The 23,048-nt window shown below is 38.8% G+C and overlaps 1 protein-coding gene across 8 annotated transcripts; it reads left to right on the forward strand.

Annotated features, from left to right (window-relative positions):
• Window positions 1–11: 11 nt before the first annotated feature.
• CZH9orf85 (chromosome Z C9orf85 homolog) lies at window positions 12–19,917 on the forward strand. 8 transcript variants are annotated; one of them, XM_085566562.1, is made up of 7 exons: window positions 12–131; window positions 2,960–2,993; window positions 3,514–3,725; window positions 7,686–8,115; window positions 10,435–10,541; window positions 12,683–12,796; window positions 13,565–14,291. In XM_085566562.1, the coding sequence occupies exons 4-7, from the start codon at window positions 8,113–8,115 to the stop codon at window positions 13,740–13,742; spliced, it is 402 nt and encodes a 133-aa protein (XP_085422688.1). In that variant the 5' UTR covers window positions 12–131; window positions 2,960–2,993; window positions 3,514–3,725; window positions 7,686–8,112; the 3' UTR covers window positions 13,743–14,291. The 8 variants fall into 8 exon arrangements, with proteins under 8 accessions (XP_085422688.1, XP_085422689.1, XP_085422687.1 ...); XM_085566563.1 differs by having other exon boundaries at window positions 3,591–3,725; XM_085566561.1 differs by lacking the exon at window positions 2,960–2,993.
• Window positions 19,918–23,048: the final 3,131 nt, after the last annotated feature.

The following is a 23,048-nucleotide window of genomic DNA, read 5'->3' on the forward strand; positions in this document are numbered from 1 at the left end:
GGTTCCGGGGCAGGCGGCGCCGGCCCGCGATGAGCTCGGAGCGGGGGAACGTGTCGCGCACGCGGCCGCAGCGCCACCAGAACGCGCGCGCCTTCAGGAACGACAAGTACGACACCAGCGCCCGGCGCAAGGTAGGCGGCGGCGAGCCCCGGGCGGCCCGGGGCACGCGGGGCTGCCCCGGCGCCAGAAGCCGCCTCTGCCGGCCATGCGCCGCCTGGGGCCGGAGCGGCGGGAAGGGTTTCTTGCCGAAAGCGTGGGCAGGTCCCCCTACGGTCTCTGGAGCCGTACCCTGTCCCTGTGAGGTCTGGTGCCAGGTCCGGATAGGCTTCGGAATCACAAAGGAAGTCACGCGACAGTGGATGCCGAGGGACCGGTTTAGGGATGGAGATAGCTCTGGCCCGGGTCCACCCACAGCAGGCACAGTGCTGCTAAGATAGAATCGCAACGAGACATTTCACACAGCTGTCACTGTAAGCAAATGTGTAGTGTGAGATTTATCACATGAAACGACCTAGTTAAGCCAAAGAATTATAAGAGGAAGACTGAAATAAAGCGCTTACATTTGTGCAGTGAGTGCAGCAATTCAATGTTCAATGGCGCATTATCCACATGTTATAAACGAGAGTTTATTTTAGCCAGATTAAAAAATAAAAATAATTTTATTAGCGGTCAAATTCTATCTAGCCAGCCACACAGAAAGGACAGAGCCGAGCCCGGGGTCGACCCTGGGTGTGCAACAAGGAGTCAGCCTCAGCAGAGGTTTTCCCCTATGCCCACACACCTCCATCCTGGCACAGGCGGTTTTTATAGGGAAAATTCTGCCTGAGGCCAAGGTTTTAGCAATCAGTCCTTTCTTCTATTTGGAGTCCATATGTTAGTAAGGATTTCTTTTTGGTGATGAGTAGAAAAATTCAATGTTGGGTGTTTACGGGAAGGCTTCATTCACATGGATCTGTCTGAGTATTTCCATGATATCCATCTTGGACGATCAGCACAGACGATCAGCAAGCAGACAATGGCCCATCTCCCGGCCGAGCCACATCTGTTTACTTGTAAATCAGTTTCCAGTATACACTCAAGTCTCACCTACAAAAAGGGGGAGGAGGGGGGGAGAAACTAATACAACGGGCATGATTTAACACGCATCCAATATTACATATTTCATACAAGGAATGGCGCGAATTATATTTACTATACATAACACACATGACTTGAATGGTGTTCGCTCTTCTCAAGGTTTGTGACTGTGGTCGTAACTCAGAAATCTTGATGTTTTGAGAGCTTCGTTTAAACAACTTTGCCCCATCACATGTAAATACCTAGCTTCAGTCGGCATACTTTTGAGATAACTTTCATGTGTACTTCAATTTCTTTTTTAAAAAAAGGGGCTCTTCTGGTCAGTTAGATAGAAAGGTGTGTTCAGCTAGTGTTTTCAACACTTTTGCTACAAAAGTTATCATCTTCACTCTGTTGTTCCAGAAGACTGTTTTGTCTTTTTTTGTTCTAAGCAGGGAAGGGGAAATGGTCTACAACATATTCTTGAAACAGGCTCTGTGCTTTTAGTTTTGGTAATGTAATATGCAGAAGGGGCTGAAGAACACGCGGTAACACCACCAAAGTAGGGTTTTTCATCTTACAGGCTAAACCAAGAAGGTGACTAGACAGAAACAGAGGATGAATAATCTAGGAGAGTTTATCTGGTGCTATGGCTATCACATCAATGTCCCTTTTTACTGAACCTGCCCGGGTTGTCAAAAAGAGCTGGAGGAGTGGAACAAAGTAGTAAATTAAAGCCTTGATGCCAAAGAGGGAGGTTTGTTTTTTGTGGGCTTGTTTTGATTATTTTTTGAGATTTTTTTTAGGACTGGTTCTGCAAGTTGAACAGGCTGCTTTCCTGGGATTCTAAGCAGTGACAGTATTATCTGTTGTGTGAGTCACTGCATGACCTCTGATAGGAGAATATTTTTCGCTGGGTACAAACATGCACAGAAAAAATGTCATAGAGAGCTGGTCTATTGAAAAGTTTTTAAAGAGAAACTGAATTCTAGTATCAGTTTTGTAACTGAAATAATCACTTCAATACCCACATGACTGTTTTTCTGTTTTTCTTCCCTTTAAAAATAATTGCTATCCTATAGAACTGGCTACACAATGTCATGCACTCACGAATTTTTTTTTTTTTTTTTATGTGGCTGAGGTTTGCTCTGGACATCAACTTGTCTCTTTTTTCTTTCCATTTCAAGCAAATGATTTCTTTTCTCTTTGTGTCTGCTAGTTTATGGAGAGGGCTGACTATGTGGAAGTAGCATCCTATTCTGGGGTTAGATAATGTTTAGTAAGGGGAAAGGATGCATTCCTTTTTCTTAAGGCATCCATCCTGTCAGGTACAAATTCAAGTCCTAAGGTACTGCCGTGTTTTAGGAATTATATTCCCCAGCTTAGTGTTCCAACTGAAACACTCTAAACCATGCACCACTTACTCACTCACTCTTCCCTTTACCTCTCTCCCTGCATAGCCCTGGATAAGAGAATTTGAGGCACAAAAGGCAAAGATCACATGTTCAAATAAGAATAATTTACTGAAAAGAGCAAATGAAATAAGAAAACAGTCACAGCAATAGTGTAGAAGAGATGATTCACATACAAGCATTCACTATGTGGGGACCCCTGGCAGTACCAGACCACACCATACTATGTGACCTGGAAGGGACTGCACCCCCCCCATTCCTGCAAAATGATGTGAGGTGGTACAGAATAGCCTTAGTGTCCTAGCCTGGAAAAATTAACCCAGGATTAGCCAGAAACCGGACAGGGATACACAGGAGTCATTATAATGATGCTAGCCCCATTTTGGTGTTTTAAAGAAGTTAGACTAGCAAAGATGAAGTGGCAATTAATGTCATCATTTAGATATGGACTATGCTGAATGATGACAGTTTTGCATCTTTGTCTTTTGCAGTCCTGGATGATCAGATATGTCATGGATGTTCAAGGTATGATGAGGAAAAGGAAGAAATCGTAGAAATTCTATCACAGGGACTGATAAAGGAGTGGGGCATACTCCTTTCTATCTCTCATTAGCTCAATAGATCAAAAGAATGCTTAAAGCTCCACAAAGAGAATGGATCTCCTGTAATTCACTGTTAAACATGGGGGGGGGGGGGGTTTGTATGTGGCCTGTCTACTGTTGTACACTGTCCAATGCGGTGCTAACTTGAAAAACTGCAAAGTGCTTATCAGCTTAAAATTTGGATCCTGCTGCAATTGTGCACTGCATTAGCAATGTTGAATACTTACTACAATAGCTTCAGGTCCAGTGGGTGGAGTTGAGGTAGTTAATTATTACCGTGTTATGCTATTTCTCATAGTGAAGCAGTATCTGCAGAGGAAATTGATCTAATAATATTTTGACTTTTCTCTGCTGGCAGTCATTATCCAGTTGGTTTTTGGTTTTTTTAAATGTTTTGTGCCCTTTATCTGACAATGACTTTGTCATCCATTTTCTAATCTTAGAGGCTACAGACATGATTACTTGAGAACATGATAGAAGATCCGTCTGTCTTTCCTCTAATGATCAGTCTTTACTACAGCATTGCTCTTGGGACTTGTTGAGGTGAAACATCCTTGCAACAATGTACACTGCCTCTCTATTTGGGAAACAGCCACTACAGTGCTCGAAAAGTTTGTGTCTTAGGATGACCTGAAGAAGCAGTAGCCAGGACAGGGTAAGACACTGTCTTGTTAGTTATTGAATTATGTAAAGTATATTTCATAAGTTATCATGCAAACTGCAGTAGCTCTAGAAATGAAAGCAAATATCATTTAATGAGAACATTTAGAATGCCACTGTAGTAAGATGGTAAACCACAAAGTGATTCATATTTACACTCAAATGCCTGATTTGTTTCTTCATTTCTTTCCTTTCATTAAGATGATAATCCACATTTCCCTAAATTTCAGGGGTTATTACTTCTGAACCTCAGCTTTACCACAGTGTTACTGTCAGTTATTTTTTCAGCCAGGTGCATGGATAAGTCACTTGTTTTAGTGGAAACACTGTTTTAGACTGTGGGAAAGCACTAGGAAGAGAACAGCTGAATGTAAAGCTTAAATGCTGAGTCATTAATCATATTTTGAAACACAGAAGGGAGATAGAGATAAACCAGTGGCCAACTGGAACTGTTAGATAACCATAGTGCAGTTTTTTTAGATAACTTTCTTGCTGCAACGTAGACTGGTTGGTAGACTGAAGTCTTGTCTGGCTTGGTAGACTGAAGTCTACTCTCTAGCCACTCCTGTTACTCTGGGTTCAGAAATACATTCAGTCTTGAGTTGTAGCCTTTCATGTAGGGAGAATAAGAGCAAGTATAACAACTGGTCTGGACTCTAACTCTAACTCTGGAGGTGGGGCAGAGAGTAAGAGAGAGAATATGTGGGTACATGTAGGAGGTGTGTCTGGTGTGTGTGTGTTTATGTGTCTTTGTGTATTTTCCATTCTTTCTGGGGGAGATGGTGAGAATCCTTCCAGTGCTCTCTTCAATGCTATATGCATGTGTTGCTTAAATTTTGAAATACACTTGATGAGAAAATATCTGTAGAAAAAAGAATTTTATGCAATGCTGGTAGAATATATGAGCAAGTGAAGCTGTGTGGGGGACAGTTTCAGCCTGTGTAATGTGCATTGGAACCTGAAGTCTGGCATCTGGTATCTCAGTTTCACCTTTATCAGTCTGCTGCTTTAACTGCTTAGTAGTCATGTGCTGGAGGTCCGGTGGAGTTTTATTTTTTTGAGAAGTTCAGTTGTTCAGAAATACTGCATTCATCCTTGTGTTACATTTGGCCTTGCTGACTGAAGCAGTGCCACCTGTGTTTCTCGCAAGGAAGTTTATGGGTGGTATTAACAATACACTCAGTTACAGCAGAATATACCACTGATATGTGCTCAGTAGAAGGAATCTGCTTTCAGTAGAGGAAATCAAAATACCCATAGGTTTCACACATAATTAGAAGCTTACAAACAGATGTTGAAGCTTCTTTGAAGCCCTGTCATTACATCCTACCTGTGAGCGCTTTAATGGTAGTTTTAGCTGGGGATTATTTTGTGCCACGTTAGTAGGTGCAGGTGCATTTGTTTACTTTAGTACATTCTGAACTGCTTTTGGCAAGTTGTTAGGTGATTTAATATTAGGTTATGTGAGCAGAGGATGTTGATTCGTTAATGTACAACTGAATGTGCTTATAGTGTGCACATGGAATATTTTGTGGCATCATAACTTAAGGCTGCTTAGGTATGTCTGTATTGCATAACTGTAATTTCCCTGGAGAATGTATAGACATACTGTACGCACTGAAGGAGTTGCACCTGTCCTTGGAGCAAAGTATGCTAAAGAAAAGAGAGAGCTATTGACTAAAACAGGGAAATGAGCATTAAGAAAACACCAGAGAAACTGCTGCATAATCTAACGTGTTGGAGTAGTTTTCACACCAAGAAATTAATTTCAAGCACTACCTCTTATTTGTGTGTGAGGCCCTGACTACCTGCATAAAAGCTGGGTAGAAAAGTTGGAAAAGAATAATGAAGTTTACAAGCCTTTTTCAGGGCTTTGTGTAGGCTGTTTGGTTTATTAATATCCTCAAGGCAAAGTGAGCTATTAAATGAGAAAAAGGAAGAAAATATGAATTTGTGAAAGTATACAAAATACACAAATATAATATACAAAATAGATTAAAAAGTAAATATTAATGGGAAAGTAAGCACCAGAGGATTTTATTTGATTTTACTAATGACTTCCCCATTTTGACTGGGAACTCAGAAACAAAAAAAATTGTCTTCAGATTTATTATGGGAACTTCTCTCACATGCTTTTTTAGCATTTTCAAAAATCTGAAAAAACAGACTACTCAAATCTTTCATTAGGGACAGCTTTCTTTACTTCTTCAAGTTTGCATTTCTTTTAAAAGTGGTGTGTTATGGATTATTTTGGTTAGAGGAGATGCTGAATTAAGTGTAAAAACTCACAGTAAATTAACAATTTGTTTTAGTAATGGTAGCATTTAAATATCATGTCTTTTTTTTCTCAGCAGAGTAAATTTAAAAGACAAACACAAGTTAAACTCTCTAATCGCTTTCTTTACAATACAGCATTCTCTATTGACTTTCTAACCAACTGCGTGGTAGGATTGTAAAGTCTTGGTGGCTCTTGTATTCAGATATGCTGAGCCAATAATTAATTACAAAGCCCCATACTTGAGGCATCAAAACTGGGTAAAAAATACAGGAAAATGCTGAAGAGGGGGAAGATGCTCTATGTGTACCCCTTAGAAGGAGGAAGTTAGAACTTAAAGCTGTTGTCTTCCAGTTTGTGACCTTCTGAGCAGATGCAATGTAATTCCTTTATGAGTACCTGTGTAAGATTTATGGTCTTACATGTTGAAAAGTCCAGGCATCTTTATGCCAGTGTCGGGATACTTAAAGTGATTTTTAGCACACATAAATGTGATGATGGAATCATATCATGGTTTGGGTTGAAAGAGACCCTAAAGATTAACTAGTTCCAAACCCACTGTCATGAACAGAGACACCTTCCTCTAGACCAGGTTGCTCAGGGTCCCATCCAGCCTGGCCAAGTGTGAGGCATCCACAGCTTCAGTGGGGGAATCTTTTCCAGTGCCTCACCACTCTCACAATAAAGAATTTTTTCCTAAGATCTGATCCAAACCTACAATCTTTCAGTTTGAAGCCATTCCCCCTTGGCCTGTGACTATATTGTAAAAGTCCTTCTCCAGCCCTCTTGTAGCCCCCTTCTGGTACTGGGAGGTGCTCTAAGGTCTTCCCAGTGCCTTGTCCAGGCTGAACAACCCCAACTCTCAGCCTGCCTTCATATGAGAGGTGCTCTAGTCCTGTGGTCTACTTAGTGGCCCTCCCTTGGACTTGTTCTGACAAGTCCATGTCTTTCTTGTCCCAGATCTGAATGCTTATGTGGTATCTCACAAGAGCAACATAAAAAGGCAGAATCCCCTCCCTTACACTGCTGGCCAGATTTATGGGCTGCAAGTGCATGTTGCCAGCTCATGTTGAGCTTCTCATCCACCAACACCCACAAAGTCCTTTTCCTCAGAGTACTCTTTGTCCATTCTCCACCCACCTTGTATTGGGATTGTGTTTGGGATTGCCACAGTCTGGGTGCAGGACCTTGCACTTGGCCTTCCTGAACGTCGTAAGATTTGTACAGGTTCACGTCTCAGACCTGTCCAGGTCCCTCTATATGGCATCCCTTCCCTCCAGTGTGTTAATCACATCATACAGGTTAGTGTCATTGGCAAACTTGCTGAGGGTACACTCAATCCCACTGACATGCCTTCTCCATGTCCTGGGGAACCATGTCTTCTGTATCCTGTATCCCTTCTGAGAGGATCCACATTTTCCCAAGTCTGTCTTTGATCACTGACATACCTAAAGAATTATTTTTTCTTATCCTTGATTGTCTTTGCCAGATTTATTTCTGCCTGTACTTTAGCTTTTCTAACCATCTCCTTGGCTCATTGGATAATTTCTGTGTGTTCTTCCTCCCAGACTACTTTTCCCAGCTTACACCCTCTGTAAGCTAGCTGTTTAAGTTTCTCCAGGAGTTCTTTGTCCACCCATTCCGGTCTCTCAGTTTTCTTTCTTGATTTCCTCTTTGCAGGGATGCATTGCAATTGAACCTGAAGGATACAACTCTTCATTATCATCCAGCTCTCTTGGGCTGCTTTTCTGTCCATGGTTCTTTCCCATGGCACTCTACTAAGGAGATCCTTGGGGATGCCAAAGTCTGCTCTCTTGTAGTCCAGGGCAGTGACCTTCTTCCCACAGTCCTCACTGCCCTAAGGTCCTCAAAATCCACCAGTTCATGACCACTGCAGCCGAGGCCCACTGGTGCCCCTTCTTTTTGGTGAGAACATTCACTGGTGCCCCACCTTGTCGGTGAGAACAAGGTCCAGCACAGGACCTCTGCTTGTTGGTTCTTCTATCACTTGGAGAAGGCAATTGTCATCAGTGTATGCTGGGAGCCTCCTGGATTGCCTGTGCCCTGCTGTACTGACACTTCATTTTTGGCATCTTCAGCTTTTGGGATGGTCAGTGTTTCAGTTTGATTGGAAAAAGCAAAATAAGAAAAAAGAAATACATCCCTGTGTAATTGTTGTGTATTCTGGAGCCAGGTCGTATTGGGGTGAGGAAGAACTTTATAAAGCTCCATGAACAAATAACTATGCGTATTTTCTTGTTCCATAGCAAATATTTAGCAGAATTTGTAATAGACTGCCTGTTTGATGAACTTTGGATTTGCTTCAGATGAGAGGTTTCTGAAGTAGTTTCTGTTTTGTTCTTCAGGGCAATTCTGAGCACAGGCTCTTGGATTCCAGGAACTTTAGGCTTTGCTGAGCCTGCTCCTGAATCACTCCATGGCATGGCTCCTTACCCCAGCACCAGCCATGATCTGTTAAGGGAAAATAGATGTTTTCCATGCAGGAAGCTAACTGCTTCTTTGGAAGGATAGCCATCTCCCTTCAACTTAAGCTTCTGAAATTTTTTGACGTTCACTGGATTCTGCCTTAGCAAAACTAAAAATATCTGGTAACAATAAATGTATCCCTACCTGGAAAAACAAATTACAGTGTATCTTACTGCCTTCCTGCATTACCAATCAATGCAAGTCATGGGAGTGAGGGGGAGCATTGGGAAGTTCAGGCTAATTTGCAGGTTGTTGGGAGCTTTTGGGCTATAGTGCTTGGAGCCTTACTTTGTGATGGACAAGTGCTGAAAACAAGGCTTGTCTTTGAACTCCATGAATTTGAAAGACTGAACACAGGCACTGCTCACAGCAGTTTGAATTGCAAGATATTGAATTATGAGATATTAAATTGCCTTTAATTGTCTTTCTACTGGGAACTTACTGATAATTTTATTTTCTCAGAAATTTTGCACATTAAGCAGTTGTTGGTGTTTTTTTGAAAATATCTCCATAATGCAGCAGAACCACAGCTTTATGTAGTCAATATTCAGGAAGTATGCAAAACCTTGTTTGGTTGACTTCTTAATATGTCAAGTCTGTATTTGATCACTTAGAAAATAAGTTAATCACACCATAGGAAAACCCATATTGAATGTGTAAGTTTAATGAAAAGTAGACAATGTCTACAAAAAGTAGACACAAGTCCCAGAGTATAGTTTCACTTGAAAGTAGCATCTCTTCTGCGATATAGATTTTTTGGAATAGAATAAGACACTATGTTTTTAAAGCTTGGCTTGTTGTTTTGGTCTTTGTATTGAAGTAGAGCTTTGTGGAGTAAGAAAGTCTTGTGACTCACAAAAGCAGGAAATTACTTCAGAAGATGCTGTATTCAGAGAAATTTTTTTTCCAGTTTATTTCTGAAAGAATAAGATTAATTGTAATCTAGATTATTGGAGAATCACTCCTTTGACGTATGCTAAGAAGTAGATGTGTTTTAAACCATTTTAATAATGCAATGTTGATATGGTACCCATTTTTAAACTATCTTAAACAATAAATTTTTTTATTATATGCATTTTTAACTGTGAAATTTTTATTTCTGAATTACTATGAACACCCATAGGATAGACAACATTAGTGCTGCCATTCCTAAATAGAGAAAAAATAAAATTAGATTGAGTCTACAAGGACATAGCTTCTTATTTAGAGTGTGGTTTGGTACCATTTCCCATCTCAGAATAAGTTCTCTTGTGCAAATATTACTGATCAGTTGCCATTTTATATTTCTGAGAAAGCTAAACACAAAATATTGAGGGAGATATTAAGGTAAATTTTTTATTGTCTTGAAAATATACCATGATTTAAATTGCCATTTAAAAATTTTTATCTTAGGTGCAGAGAGCAAAAATGTTTTCCATGAAGGAAGGCTAGGATTAGAGAGAGATTGAATAATTTGACTGCAAATTCAACTTCATTGTTATCTAAGGAAAAATCCTGAGACTATTTAAACTATGTAGGACAGTGATAGCCTGAGCAAGTTAAGTGCTAAGTCTTGTCTTTTTTGGATGGACAAAAGCTGTGTATTTCAGGGCTTATTTATTCTTTAATTCATTTTGTAAAAATTCTAGAGATGGAAAGAATAAAATACCTACAGTAATCAATTCTCAGCAATATAATAACAAAAAGAAGTACCACTATTAAGATAATTAAAATAATAATAGTGATAATTATAATAATAACCATAATCTAGTCTTTAACCTCAAGGTACCCTTTCCATTCAAGAAAATCTTTGGACAAATTTATATGAAAGGCTTAATGTTAATATCAAGCAAACATGTTTATATTACTGTATCAATCATAAGATGGGTAAAAATGCTTTCTAAGCAAGATTTTACTCTTTACAGCAGGAAGTCATTAATTTTTTTTTTTTTTACTTATTCAGAAAATAAATGCTAAGCTTCATGATGGAGTGTGTCAGCATTGCAAAGGTATCTTGGAGTGGCGAGTAAAATTCAGGAAGTACAAACTACTGACAAAACCTAAAAAATGGTGAGTAAAGATATTTTTCGTTAATTGTCGATCATGTAGTTTGTGAGCTTTTGGAAAATATTCTGGCTTTGGAAACTCAGAATAAGAAGCTGCTATTATGCAACATTTTTAAAATGTGGAGTCTGCAATGACAGCATGTAGGCAATGTTAATTTTCTACTCATAGGTCTTTTATTATAAACTTCTGAAGACACAGAGGAAAAGCAACTGCTTACCTCTTTGCTATTAAAGCTGGTTTAATTGTGGACCTGTAGGTTTCCAAGACCATCAGTGTCCTCCTGAACAAAAAGTCTTTTCTGAATATAGTAACACAGTTTTCTAAGGTCTTGTTTTACATCTGTCTTAGAGCGATCTGCACATCCCTTGACTTGTGTACTTTGCTAACGTTTGCAATACATGCATTTCATTACCTCTTAGCATGTTTTCTCCTTTTCTGTAAGAAAGTATAATCCTATGTAGTAAATGTTGGCATTGTTTGCATAGAGTTCTGTATTGATTGTTTTTGTATAACTGTATAACAATGATGATCTATCACAAACATATAAATTATTTTTGTTTCCTGAAGGAGATGCTCTCTGCTTCCTTCTTATTTGCTCAGTTGCAGAGGTCCTTACCTCCTGTGGTAGCAGACACAGCCAGTGTTTCAGCAATGAAACACAGAACTCAGAGAAACCACAGCTGGGCTGTGGTGCACAATACAGCCAAGTTTGTCACAGTAGTGTGTATTTTGGTATTAGTAACCAGTTTCACTCTTTCATGTAAAAAATAAATGATTAGGTAGTAGGCTTGCTGAATAAAAAAATAAGCATTCTCTGTTCTGTGTACTACAGATGAAGTTGGGTTTTTCACTTTTTCTCAAATAACTTATATGCATCCTGGGTGGTTTTTTTTGTTTTTTTTTGTTTTTTTGTTTTTTTCCCGAAGGGAGGAAAGCAGGCAAAACCTTCATGTAAATCAGGGAAGTATTGGACATAGAAAAATTTTAGAACACCAGCTTATAACAGAATGCATGATATTCTCCCTCATATTTTTGAACAATGTAGTTGTGCCTCAGAGCACTCTAGCTTTACAGGTCATAATTTCTATGCCAGCAGTACAGTGGCTGAACCTTTGTTCTGGAAGGACAAGACTATGAAAATTTTCAGCAGGTGAAGCTTCTGGAAGAAGTAAAAGCGTAATAGACATTAAAAATGTGACAATAAAAAAAAAAAAATTAGTTCTTTATATTGCAAAAGATGGGGATGGAGGACTTCTCTATGCCTCAACTTATTTTTAGTTTTGCAACATCTTTAAAATTGTGAGTGTTAGTACAATCACGAGTATTCCCTACTTTACTTCTGAGTCTTTAATTATTATAACTTAAACTATTAAAAAAATATATATAAATCTGCCTTGCATTGGCAGTGCCTGTGTTTAGTATGACATGTTTGGGAAGAACTTTTGAGGGCACTAAAAATTACTGTCAGGAGATCAGCATTACATGGGGTATATTGTTCTGGTTATGTTCTCCAGATATCCAAGGCTTTTGAAATGTCAGCTGAATGGTAAGCCACAGAATTTTGGAAATTACAGAATCTGCAGAATATTAGCATATTTGAAAAAGAATAGCCCAAGCCCTCTACCTTATTAGGTTGGGTTTGTTGAAAGTACTGTTCCATGCAGGCTTGTGTTTATAGAAAACAAAGTCTAGCACTGACTCAGTTTATACTCTGAGGAGTTAAAGAGCAAGTCATTCAAGTGTTTCAATGGAAAGCTTTTTATTTGTAAAATTAATAAAGCATATGCTGCTTTTATAATTAAAACAGAAGTTATGCAATTTTAAAGTACAATTGCATAACTTCCTACTGAAATGAATGGAAATGTTTATTCTGTCAACTTAAATATAAAATTCTTTATTTAATGTTTCTTTTTCAGTACTTGTTTTAGTAATTTGTCCTGAAAAAAGTAAGGGAGCGGGGTGAACTGCAATGATTTTGATGGTGCTAATGGATAAAACACTGAGTGTTTAATTTGAAACCAGCCTAAAATGTGCTGTTCCTCTTTTGTGAGTGTTTGTTCCTTTTTTGTGTATAGTATTTGAATACTGAATGCTTCCTAAATGTCCACAATATTTTTTTAATCATATTTTCTTTCTCTTCACAGTGTGAAATGCCTCCAGAAGACTGTAAAAGATCCTTATCATATTATTTGTCGACAATGTGCTGGTAAACTAGAAATCTGTGCTAAGTGTGGGAAACAAGAAGAAATAGTGATTCCGTAAGTAGCTCATAGAGTACATAGTTTCAGTCCTGTATTGATAATTCCCCTTGTAATAAACCTTGTTTGGAAACTGACAAGAAACTGTTGTACTTTATCCCACATTCTCAATAATCCCAACATGAATCAGTAGGAGTAATTTTCCTCACTTTCTTCAGATGAAACTGAAGGTAAAATGCTCATTGACATTAGTGAGGATGAGACAAAAAAGTCCTACTTGGATAAGACATTTTAACACCTATGGGTAAATTGTATATCTTCTTAACAAAGCACTTCAAAATGGGTTTTGATGTAGAGCATCATAAAATATGTGCAAGCTACTTTACTGTTTGCATTTTATCTGCCACTTGATGGTTGAGTTGAATCATCAGAATTAACAGAAGAACTAAACAAAGACTGATATTGAGTACAATACATATTGTGCTCAATATCATATACAATATCACAGTACATTTAGTAGGCTTTTGGCTGTTTTACTGGTTGTTCTCTGTTGAGCATGATACATAAAACATTGATTTACTAGTTTGTGTTGACAGTCCAGCAGTTGCTTACTTGGTCAAGCTGTTCGAGTATTTATATGTGTGCACTTTTTTATCCTTCCTATTTAGTGTGAAGTAACTTTAGGGACTTTTATTACCCTTCTTCCCACCTCCTGCCATCTTCCATCCTATATTGGTATGGAATGCCAGGAGGATATTCTATCCTCCATTCCATTCTTGTTTAAATTTCAGAAGTGGGTGGTGATAATATCCCTCTTGCTTTCTACAGGATTGATAAAGGACAAGACAGAGCTGACAGTGACGCTTCTAAAAATGGCCGAGAGAGCAGTAAATTGAAGGATGAGCTGGATTTTGAAACAAATTTCAGTAGTGCAGATAGTGATGAAGGCTCTGATGTGCTTGAAGAACAATTTAAAACTATGAATTTTGAAACAACAGAGATCTAAAAGGTTGTGTTTCTGCAAGAGATTATATGCAATCAAATATGGTAAACCATGCTTGCCCTTAAACTGCTCCAACCTCTGATTAGACATCTAAGGTCCTTGTATGTTAATTTTGGCGTTGTGTATGATGATGCATATGGGGATTTTTATTAATACACATTTTTGTGTATTAAGAACAGAATTTCTCTGAAAATATTCAGAAATTCTATTTGTAAGCATAGTTAGTTAGTTATTTCATACACATAACAACTTCCTGTTTTTATGGAATAAAGCCTCTTTGTGTAATTGTCCAAAATTCAGCATTATGTGACCATTGGAAGTATTACTGCTACATGGAAATCTACCTGAAAGTCTAGAATCTACCTGAAAGTCCAGTCTTTAATAGTTTACTGAAAGAACTTGTAGCATTCTCTCAATGTGTTTCCAAAAGGGGTCTTACCCTTAAACCTGGTGGTTTTTGTTTGATTTTTTTCCCTGCAAAAAAGAACCAAGTGTGTAAATGCCATCACCCATACAGTTCATGAACAATTAAAGCTTATTTACTATGTGTAAGTGTGCATTACAGATTTGTGACCTTGTTGTAAATATTTTGTAAAGAAAAAAACTGCAAACTGTAGAAATTCTCATCACACTTTCTTTTCATTTTCAGAATTCAGAGATTCATCTGGATCTTTTGTGGTTTTCTCTGATACGAAAAGACATAGTGGAGTGATGCTTATAGAGTAACTCCCTTCTCAGTTTATCTTCCACTGTTTATTAATCTGTACAAAGAACGTAACTGAAGTTGCCGTAACTGTCTTTACAGGATTTAGGATGGTTTGATTTCTTTTGTACTGTCTTCTTGGTCTTTACATTTAACTAACAGTGTATATATGTACATTAACCTATGACAATATGCTGTGCCACATCTGCTTTGGTGCTTTGCCTGATTTGCAATAGTGAGCATAGAAAAACTTGATTATCAAACTACATTTTTCAAATGCTGTTTGAGGCAATTCAGCTCTGAGGTTGTTTCCCATCCCTGCCTTGGAATGAAGGAAATACACAAACTTAATCCTTTGGGTGCAGATAGGCGCCCAATGTCTGTCCTGTCAAGCTGGAAAACACCAAAAGTTCAGTGGCAGAAAATGAGGTTGTCAGGTATGTTCAGAAGTATTGGATCTGAAGGTTATCTGAAGGTTTCACTGGCAGATAAATCCTCCCAACAGGACAGTAATGACATCTGACTTAATGTCACATCTGTTGTCCTGCCAGTTGTTGTCAATAAGGGCAGAGTAAACAAGGAATATCCCATGCACACACTGCAGATGACCAGGTAGGAGGGTGCATAGAAGGAAGTTAATAAGTAATCTGGATTTAGCTTCAGAAAGGGTCTCTCTGAAGGGGGAACCAAAAGTGAACTTGGCTTTTGAAAGTGCCATACGTATGGGAAAAGTTCTTCCACTTGGAAAAAAATTTAATGGCCTTGTTCTTTGTTGAAAGGTGAGAGGAAATCCTGGAAGGACAGGAAAACATGTGATGGAACTGGTAAAAGCTGTATAATGAGAAAATAAGGGGAAGAATTCTCTTATAGTAGTAACACAACCTGTCAGTACCAGGAGTGAGCAGAGTGACAGCGATAAACAATGTGTTGCAACACAGTGCAAAAATGTTTGTACAAAGGGAAAGTCCTCTAAAGTCTTCACATCACACTCCTGGTGCTCTGTTCAGAGCTGGTACTGTAACGTGAGAGAGGGAGCGACAGGGAGAGAGACAGAGAGAGAGAGAGAGAGAGAGAGACAGAGAGAGAGAGAGAGAGAGTGGGAGCAGGAGAGGATGCCAAGAGCAAGTCTGGTCCCTGGGCACACCTGATCAGGGGCCTTCAGAATGGGCAGGGAATAAGACTTGGGCCAAAAGGACTTCAGATACCTGATGCTTCAGGGGAGGGTTACAGATGTGGGATAGACCATACATTTTATGGGGTGAGACAAAACATTCCATTTGACCCTTGGACCTGTCTGTAGGTAGAGGGCATTGTTCAGTCAAAGGGGTGATTGCCTTCAACTGGCTCTACTATTGTTTTCTAGTTGTTTAGTAACTAAGGTTTGGTATCTCAAATCTTGTTCTCATTTCAATCTCACTTATAGTTTCTGTATTTTCCAAATCTTTTGCCAGGCAATCATATTTATAAGGCTTTCCTATTTCATCTTCCCCAGCAGAAACCGTTTTGACAATTCTTTCACAAATATTAATGAACTTGTGTCTCAAAACAAGAGGAAATAAAAATACCACAGTGCCTGCAGGGTATTGACATGCAGTTTAAACAGTATGACTGATCGGAAGTTTCAGGATTTGTCTGAACCTTGCAGTGCCTCACCAAATACATTACTGAAGAAGGAAATGATAGATGTTAATTATTCATCTGAAGAATATTGGTGCATCACTGGTGATGTAGTGATGTCGCTGACAGTTGAGTTCCTATTACCAGGTTGCCCTTAGGAGTGTCATTTGGCATGACTCAACACTGAAGTAATTAATTAGGTAGTGGACTGCCAGTATGTGTGAGGCAGGCATGCCAGATGATTCTTACTCCACAAGGGGAAATGCTCATCATAGCTGGAGCTGCCAGAACTCGACATGCTTGACTTATACATTTCTGGGAATCAAATTCCTATGTCAAGGATTGCTTGAGACAACCTGGATTCATTGCAGTATGAGGAGAGCCTGATGTGGACACAGTGCTACCTCCTAGCATAATTCCTTTACAATCTTCTCTGTCAAAGTTCACAGGCATCTCTGAGACATCCTATCATCAAATGTTTTGAAGGATCAGGTAATGCAAAAAACATTGCCCCATTATTTACTTCCAGTTTTGCATGGGCTGTGCTCTTCTATTCTTCTTTTGGCTACTGATTAATGTGTATTCCTCCAAAATACTGTAGTAATACTAGCCTCTGAAGGTTTATAGAACTACCAGTTAATTAAGAAAAGTACAGCTTGCTTTCTCCCTATAATGGGCATGTGCTTGGATGTTGAGATGTAAATCATAGCATTAGCAAGGAAAATACAAGAAAATATAGCAGGTCATCAAATGTGAGCCATCTTGTAAACCTCTAGCTCTATAATTATGTATGTTTTCTTTGTTTAGGAGTTCTCATAAGTAAATGAATGCTGGTAGAAAATGCAAAACTAAGTGCTTATTGGAAGCATCACCCTGACTTGCAGAGTTAATGAGGAAAGCTTAGTAAGTGACATGGAGAGATGCTTTTCTTTATCAGATGTTTAGGGAGCTGCTCATGCAAACTACTGGCTCACTTAATTCTCCTGCCTACCTTTCATCTTAAAGCTAATACAATTCAAAACTCGTGGTGAAAAAGAAGGTATGAACTCTGCATACATACTCATCACATACAGTGAGTTTGTAAGTAGGATTCCTAATCTTTGAAACAGTTGAAGTGAAATCTTTCTGTAGCTTAACAATACATTTGTAGACAAATTACCTCTAACAGACTAGAAAGAAAATATTTTACTTATTTGAAGTAGCAGACTTTTCTGCTGGAGCCCCTAAAAATAGTTAAGATGAAATCACATTAAAATTATCTCTTTTTTTTTTTTTCTGAAGTCAATAAGAATATATATTTGTAGTAATAGGGGTAATACTTATAATTCAGTCACCAATAATAATTTGAGGACATGAAAACAGGAGCCAAAGGCATTAAGATTTTACCTGAAAAATCTCTCCTTGCATTTTTCCTCTGACATAACTTCAGAAACCCAAATTGAAAGGATCACATGAATTCTTATAAATGCTTTGAAAACACTACCAAATAGTTTAATAATTTGCTTTTAAACTGCAACAGAGAAGATCATGTTTTTATACAAAAACAAAACAAAAAAAGATTTATGCCTGTTACCGAATGGCAGCACTCACTTGAAATCTCTCTTTTAAGGACATCTTGCATTTTTGGGCCTCAAGATTGTAGTATCTCTTTTATTTGCCCTTGACTTGCAGTTTATCTAATCTTATATGTTTTGACACAATGTGACAAAACTATGAAAAGTATCCATAGTTTAATTATTTCTAAACATACCAACAGTGAAACTTGTAGCATTTTTTGAATTATATGTAGTGGCAAAGCTACGTGTGTAACAGATCTGTTTTTCTTTCTAGGATCTCCTGACTACTATGTTCCTTTTAGGGTTATTTCATATTCTCTTCTCTCAGCCCTTGCACTGTGGAAGTGCTATCTGGCAGGAGAGATGTACAGCCCCTGACTCTCAGCAACAATGTATTACTCCGGGTAATTCCCAGTAAGAAGGAACAGAATTTATGCCAGAACAGTAAAACAAAGTGCTCTGCTTTGTGGGTCCACCTTGGAGATGCACTGTGTGGGCTTCATCAGACACAGGGGAAGATGGTTAGATCAGCTTCTCAGAAAGACTAACCCTGTAGTACCCACACTACTCAAACCTTGCTGTGCAAACCCAATACAAAATACACTTGTGAGGGGTATGTGAAGTGAAATAAAGCAGTGGGTCTTGCCAGGAAAATATTAAAAGGCACTACAGTATTTTTTATAGTATTGGAAAAATGCAGAATAATCCCAAACCCTCCATATCCAAGGAAAAATAAGCCACATAAAACCAGACAACTTCTATTCTTTTAAGCAACATCAGATTTACTATTATTTACATGACAAATATTTTTAAAGTCTCTCTAGAAATGGCTAATATCTCATTCTCCAAAGAAAATAACTCTTCAGTAGCAGCTTAGTCTTTCTAACAATAACTTAGTGATGGAACCTTCCAAAGTGGAACAAGGTTTACCTGCATTACTTAGAGAAAAGTCATAATACAATCTTTATGCTATAAAACTAACCTTGTGTTTTAAAAAGATCACAAGGAATTTGCATAGAAAATACCTAGAGAGACTCAAGTTGTAATGCCATAATCTTCCCCTTCTAGGAAATGGTTACCTTAAGGTTTAAAGCATACCAAAACTATGCAGTGGCCAGAACCTCAGAGCTATGGTTTTCACTGTGTTTCAGCAGGAAGTTTTCCTTTATTTCCAGTTTTTGTACTATCCTGAGTTGCATTTGGATTTTAATAATTCTGACATTATGAACTATCCTTTCAAGAAAGAATTGCATTTTGGATCACTACACCTAACTAGTTGCTTCTTTCTCATTCTCATTACTGCACCTGAGGTCTACAGAGACCAAGTACAGGTACTGGCTATCTATGTTAATTCAAAAAATCACATTAGTAGCTGGCTGGTTTTAAACAATCCACCCCACCCCCCTCCCCCACAAAAGAACAAAACCAAACCAAAAAACCCACAAAAATAATTATACTCAAAAACAAAATGAAGAATCCAAACAAAAACAATAACAAACAAAACAATCACAACACTATCCCCCTCTCTCATCCTATAGCACTTACCCAGGACACTCAGAATGAGTCCTGTTGGGCATTCTTGTCCCTTGCCACTAACGTGTGCCATTAATGAGGACAGTGTGTGGTTCTAAAGGAAGGGTAATGCATATGCTTTAGTCTTTAAATGGAGAGAAGGGCCTCTGTCAAATACCTGATGGTGTCAAGCAGGGTTGTCCAGCCATGTTTGTCCAAAATGGCATTAAGAGGCAGAGGGTGGGGGGAAAGCGGGAAGAAAGGGAAGATGGTGTGGCAGGAAACAACTAGTGAGTATGGAAGTACAGAAGTTCATGTAGCCTGTACCTGCGTCTCTTAATCTCTGCGATCTTCAGCTGTCACTGTAGTGTGCATGGAAATAAGTCCAAATAATACACCTAAAGCTTTATTGCAATTAGCTGACAAGTTGCTGTTGTCTCGCAGCCTGTCAGCTGAGGTTTTTGCAGGTTTCAAGGAATGAAATACATTGTTACTGTTTGAGACAGCTTAACTTTTGTTGAAATCAAAGCCATTTAAAGGAGACATTACAAAGGACAGTAATTACTGTTTGGTACTTCTCCTGGGGCCTGAATGGAAATGATTCCGATTAAGAATCCCACTCATAGAACTGAAGCTAGACCTTCACAGTGACAAAGCACAGTTATCACTACTTTACCTTTGTAATTTGAGAAGCCTGTCAGTGAGATTTTGTTTGGTTTTTTGTTTGAGATTTTTTTGAAGGGTGTGGGGGTTGTTTGGTATTCTTAACATTAAAGCATTTTACCATTAGTGATCGTGTTGAGTGTAGATCTTTTCTTTAAAGAGCTACTGCTTAAATAGCTCTGAGTTTTGTTTGTCTGCAAATGGGGAATGTGTTATGACTCAGCTTGAGCCAGCAGTCAAGCCCCAGGTAGCTGCTTACTCACTGCCCTACCCACAGGACTGGGGAGAGAATCAAAAGGGGAAAAATTAGAGAACTCGCTCATGGGTTGAGATACAGGCAATTTGATAGGAAAGCAAAATTCACATACAGAAACAAAGTCAAGTAAGGAATTAATTGACTGCTCCCCACAAGCAGGCAGGCCTTCAGCCATCTCCAGGAGAGCAGAGCCTCATTACACATGATGGTGACTTGGAAGACAAATGCCATCACTCCAAGTGTCCCCCCTTTCTCCTTCTCTTCATTTTATATACTGAGGATGATGATCTGGAATATCCCTTTGGTCAGTTTGGGTCACCTGTTCTGACTGTTTCTTCCCAGTCCCCCACATACCCCTACCCTACCACTGCGGCTGCATGAAGAGTAGAAAGGGCTTTGGCTCTGTGTAACCTGTGCTCAGAAACAACAACCATCTCTATATAATGAATCTTCTGTTCAGCACAAGCACCATACAGCCCCATGACAGCCAGTGTAAAGAAAATTACCCCAGCTGAAATGAGGACAGAATGTTGTGCTCCTTGAAGGTAAGTGATGTTACAAGGAAGCTTGATTTACTGGCCTTGAGTAAACTATAGTGGTAGTTAAATATGTCTTCCCTAATTGATTTGACATCAAGATAGCCCTGTGGTCTTGATTTTTGACATACTTTAATGAAGAATTGGGTTAGAGTTTTTTCATTTATATTTAGATAACTGCTTTGCTGTCTCATTGTAGAGAAGGTTTCCAAATCTGTGAGACAGTTGTTGCTCCAGAGTACAAAGCGTATATAAATCATCTAGAGTAGATGCACAAAGTCACAGAGATTCCTTTTTTTTTTTTTTCCCCACTTAGTAAGTGTGGAATGAAGAAAGTGGAGCTGAAAAAACCCTGTGTTTACAAATTGGAATATTTGTTTGTCAGTGCCAAAGTACAAGCCTTTGTGTTGCTGCTTTTACCAACGTCCTCAGGTGTCTCTCTCGAAAAAGCTACTTTGCAACACCAGGTGTCACTGTAACAAAGTGAAAAGGTTTGCTTGCAAGTTAGCTTCGTGCTGCTCGGTGATACACCAGGCTGGGTATCTCTGGGGGCTTTGTTTTCATTCCTCAAAGCTAGCTGGCCAGCTTTTATCTCACAGGGATGCGGCTCCCCTTGATCTGTGCGCTGAGCTGTGACCCAGACCATCTACACTTCTAACAAGCTTCCAACGGGAGGAGGTCGGGATCAAGGGCAGACGCCTGAGCCGCAAATTCTGCTTTTAGTGTGAAGATTTTTAGTAGGGAAAGCTTAAAAGGCTGTACTTTCCAGCCTGGCTAACCCACCTGCAGCTGCAGTAGCACAAATAGACAAGTGCTGAGTTTCCAAAAGTCAGAGCATACCGACCTGTATGTTGGCCTCCTGTAATGTGAATATTTAATTAATTAGAACATACACATAAAAATAAAACCCAGACCAACCAACCAATCAAGTGAATGCTGCACAAACACAATAAGTTACACAAATAAAAGGATTACACATAATTAGATTTAGCTCGGCTCATTAATTTCCCCAGAAATCTTGGAGAACCTGGTGTAGAGTTGTTGAAAGAAGCCTGAAAATGAAAACGTACTGCCAGTAGATCACATTTAACCAAGAACTCTCAGTTTCCACAGAAGCTTCTCAGGAGCAGCCCTGAGTTGCTAGTTCAGAGGACATGGAGCTATGTGTCAGGACCAACATAATTTTTAGTTTACTATTAAGTTAGGAAAAAAAATTTTAAAAAAATTTAAAAAAAGGAGGAAAAAAGCGTAGGTAGAAACAAGTTAGTCTGCCTTCCTGTTATGAATTCCTTCTCAAAAATCACCTGCTTATTTACCATGGTGGGCCAGCCATAACTGAGAGCCAAATGCTCACACAACTCCTTCCTAGCTTGGTTCTCTGCAACATGGGAAAAGGTAGAAGAAATGAGAGGAGACTTGTGAGATAGTTACAGCTTAATAGAGATAGCAAATTGAGACCCAACCCTAACCCAATCCTGACTCTGAAAGTAAAATAGAAGTCAACAATGGAAGTTGGGGCAGTGCAAATCAAAAAGAGAAATTCACTTTCCACTTCCAAGACCTGTTTAGTTGTTAGCAGAAGAGCAGGGCTTTGCCATGAGTTACATTTGTGGGCTGCTGTGGAGAAAGTCAGCTCCATGTCAGCCAGACCCAATACTTTCATGTACTGAATGTGCTTTCTGAATTGTTTCAGTGTCACAGCAAACTCAGCTCTGAGTGCCAAAAATATAAATTATTGTAAAACTTTCAGTGCAGACCTTTGCTAACATACACTGAACAAATTTGTAAGAAACTATATCAGCATACGGCTGGGGATCCATATATACCAATCTAATTAAATGTTTGCCTCTCGTTAAAAGTATGTCCCTGTGTTCACTATGCATGATAAGCAGTTCTTTCCTTGAAAGAAATATTTAAACCTGTATTTTAAAAATAATTAATGTCTTATTCATTAGTCAGCAATTGGAAGACTGTCAACAAAAAATACAACAAATAATAAGGTGCTAAATATTTAGGACAGGGTTATTTGGAATAATTTGAGTTTGAAAGCAGCAGCAGCATTTGAGTTTGTAGTTTGTCTTTTTCTCTTTTGGAGGTTCCTCAATCCCTTTACTTCATGAATGTGTGTGTGTGTGTGTGTGTGTGTGTCTGTGTATCTGTGTGTGTTCTGGAGAACACTGAGTTTGAGTGGTCATGAGAGGGACAAAGTACAAGTGCTTAGGAATAGAGACCTGAAAACTATTTATGGGCCACTCCTCCTCAGAGGTTTTCAGAGCTCCTTCTTATTTCTTCCACAATTAATTTCAGACTTTGAGTGGTGATCTCTAGCAGATAATCATGTGCATAAGAGCATTCAAATCCATGCCAGCATGTTGTTTTATTTAGTATTAAAGGTCTGCATTACTATAGAGCAGCTTTACAGAACAGCACTGCATTTGGCTTTTCTGAAGAAATACTAAAGGACTT

This window comes from Lonchura striata, chromosome Z, assembly GCF_050655825.1.
Source record: "Lonchura striata isolate lonStrDom1 chromosome Z, ASM5065582v1, whole genome shotgun sequence".
Lineage (NCBI taxonomy): Eukaryota > Metazoa > Chordata > Aves > Passeriformes > Estrildidae > Lonchura > Lonchura striata.

What these genes read in the sequence shown, in the direction of transcription:
- CZH9orf85 (XM_021541515.4), top strand. Translation starts at nt 30, where the DNA reads ATGAGCTCGGAGCGGGGGAACGTGTCGCGCACGCGGCCGCAGCGCCAC. An exon ending in ACACCAGCGCCCGGCGCAAG is followed by an intron (nt 132 to 10,434) that starts GTAGGCGGCGGC and finishes TTACTTATTCAG; the next exon opens with AAAATAAATGCTAAGCTTCA. An exon ending in CTGACAAAACCTAAAAAATG is followed by an intron (nt 10,542 to 12,682) that starts GTGAGTAAAGAT and finishes TTCTCTTCACAG; the next exon opens with TGTGAAATGCCTCCAGAAGA.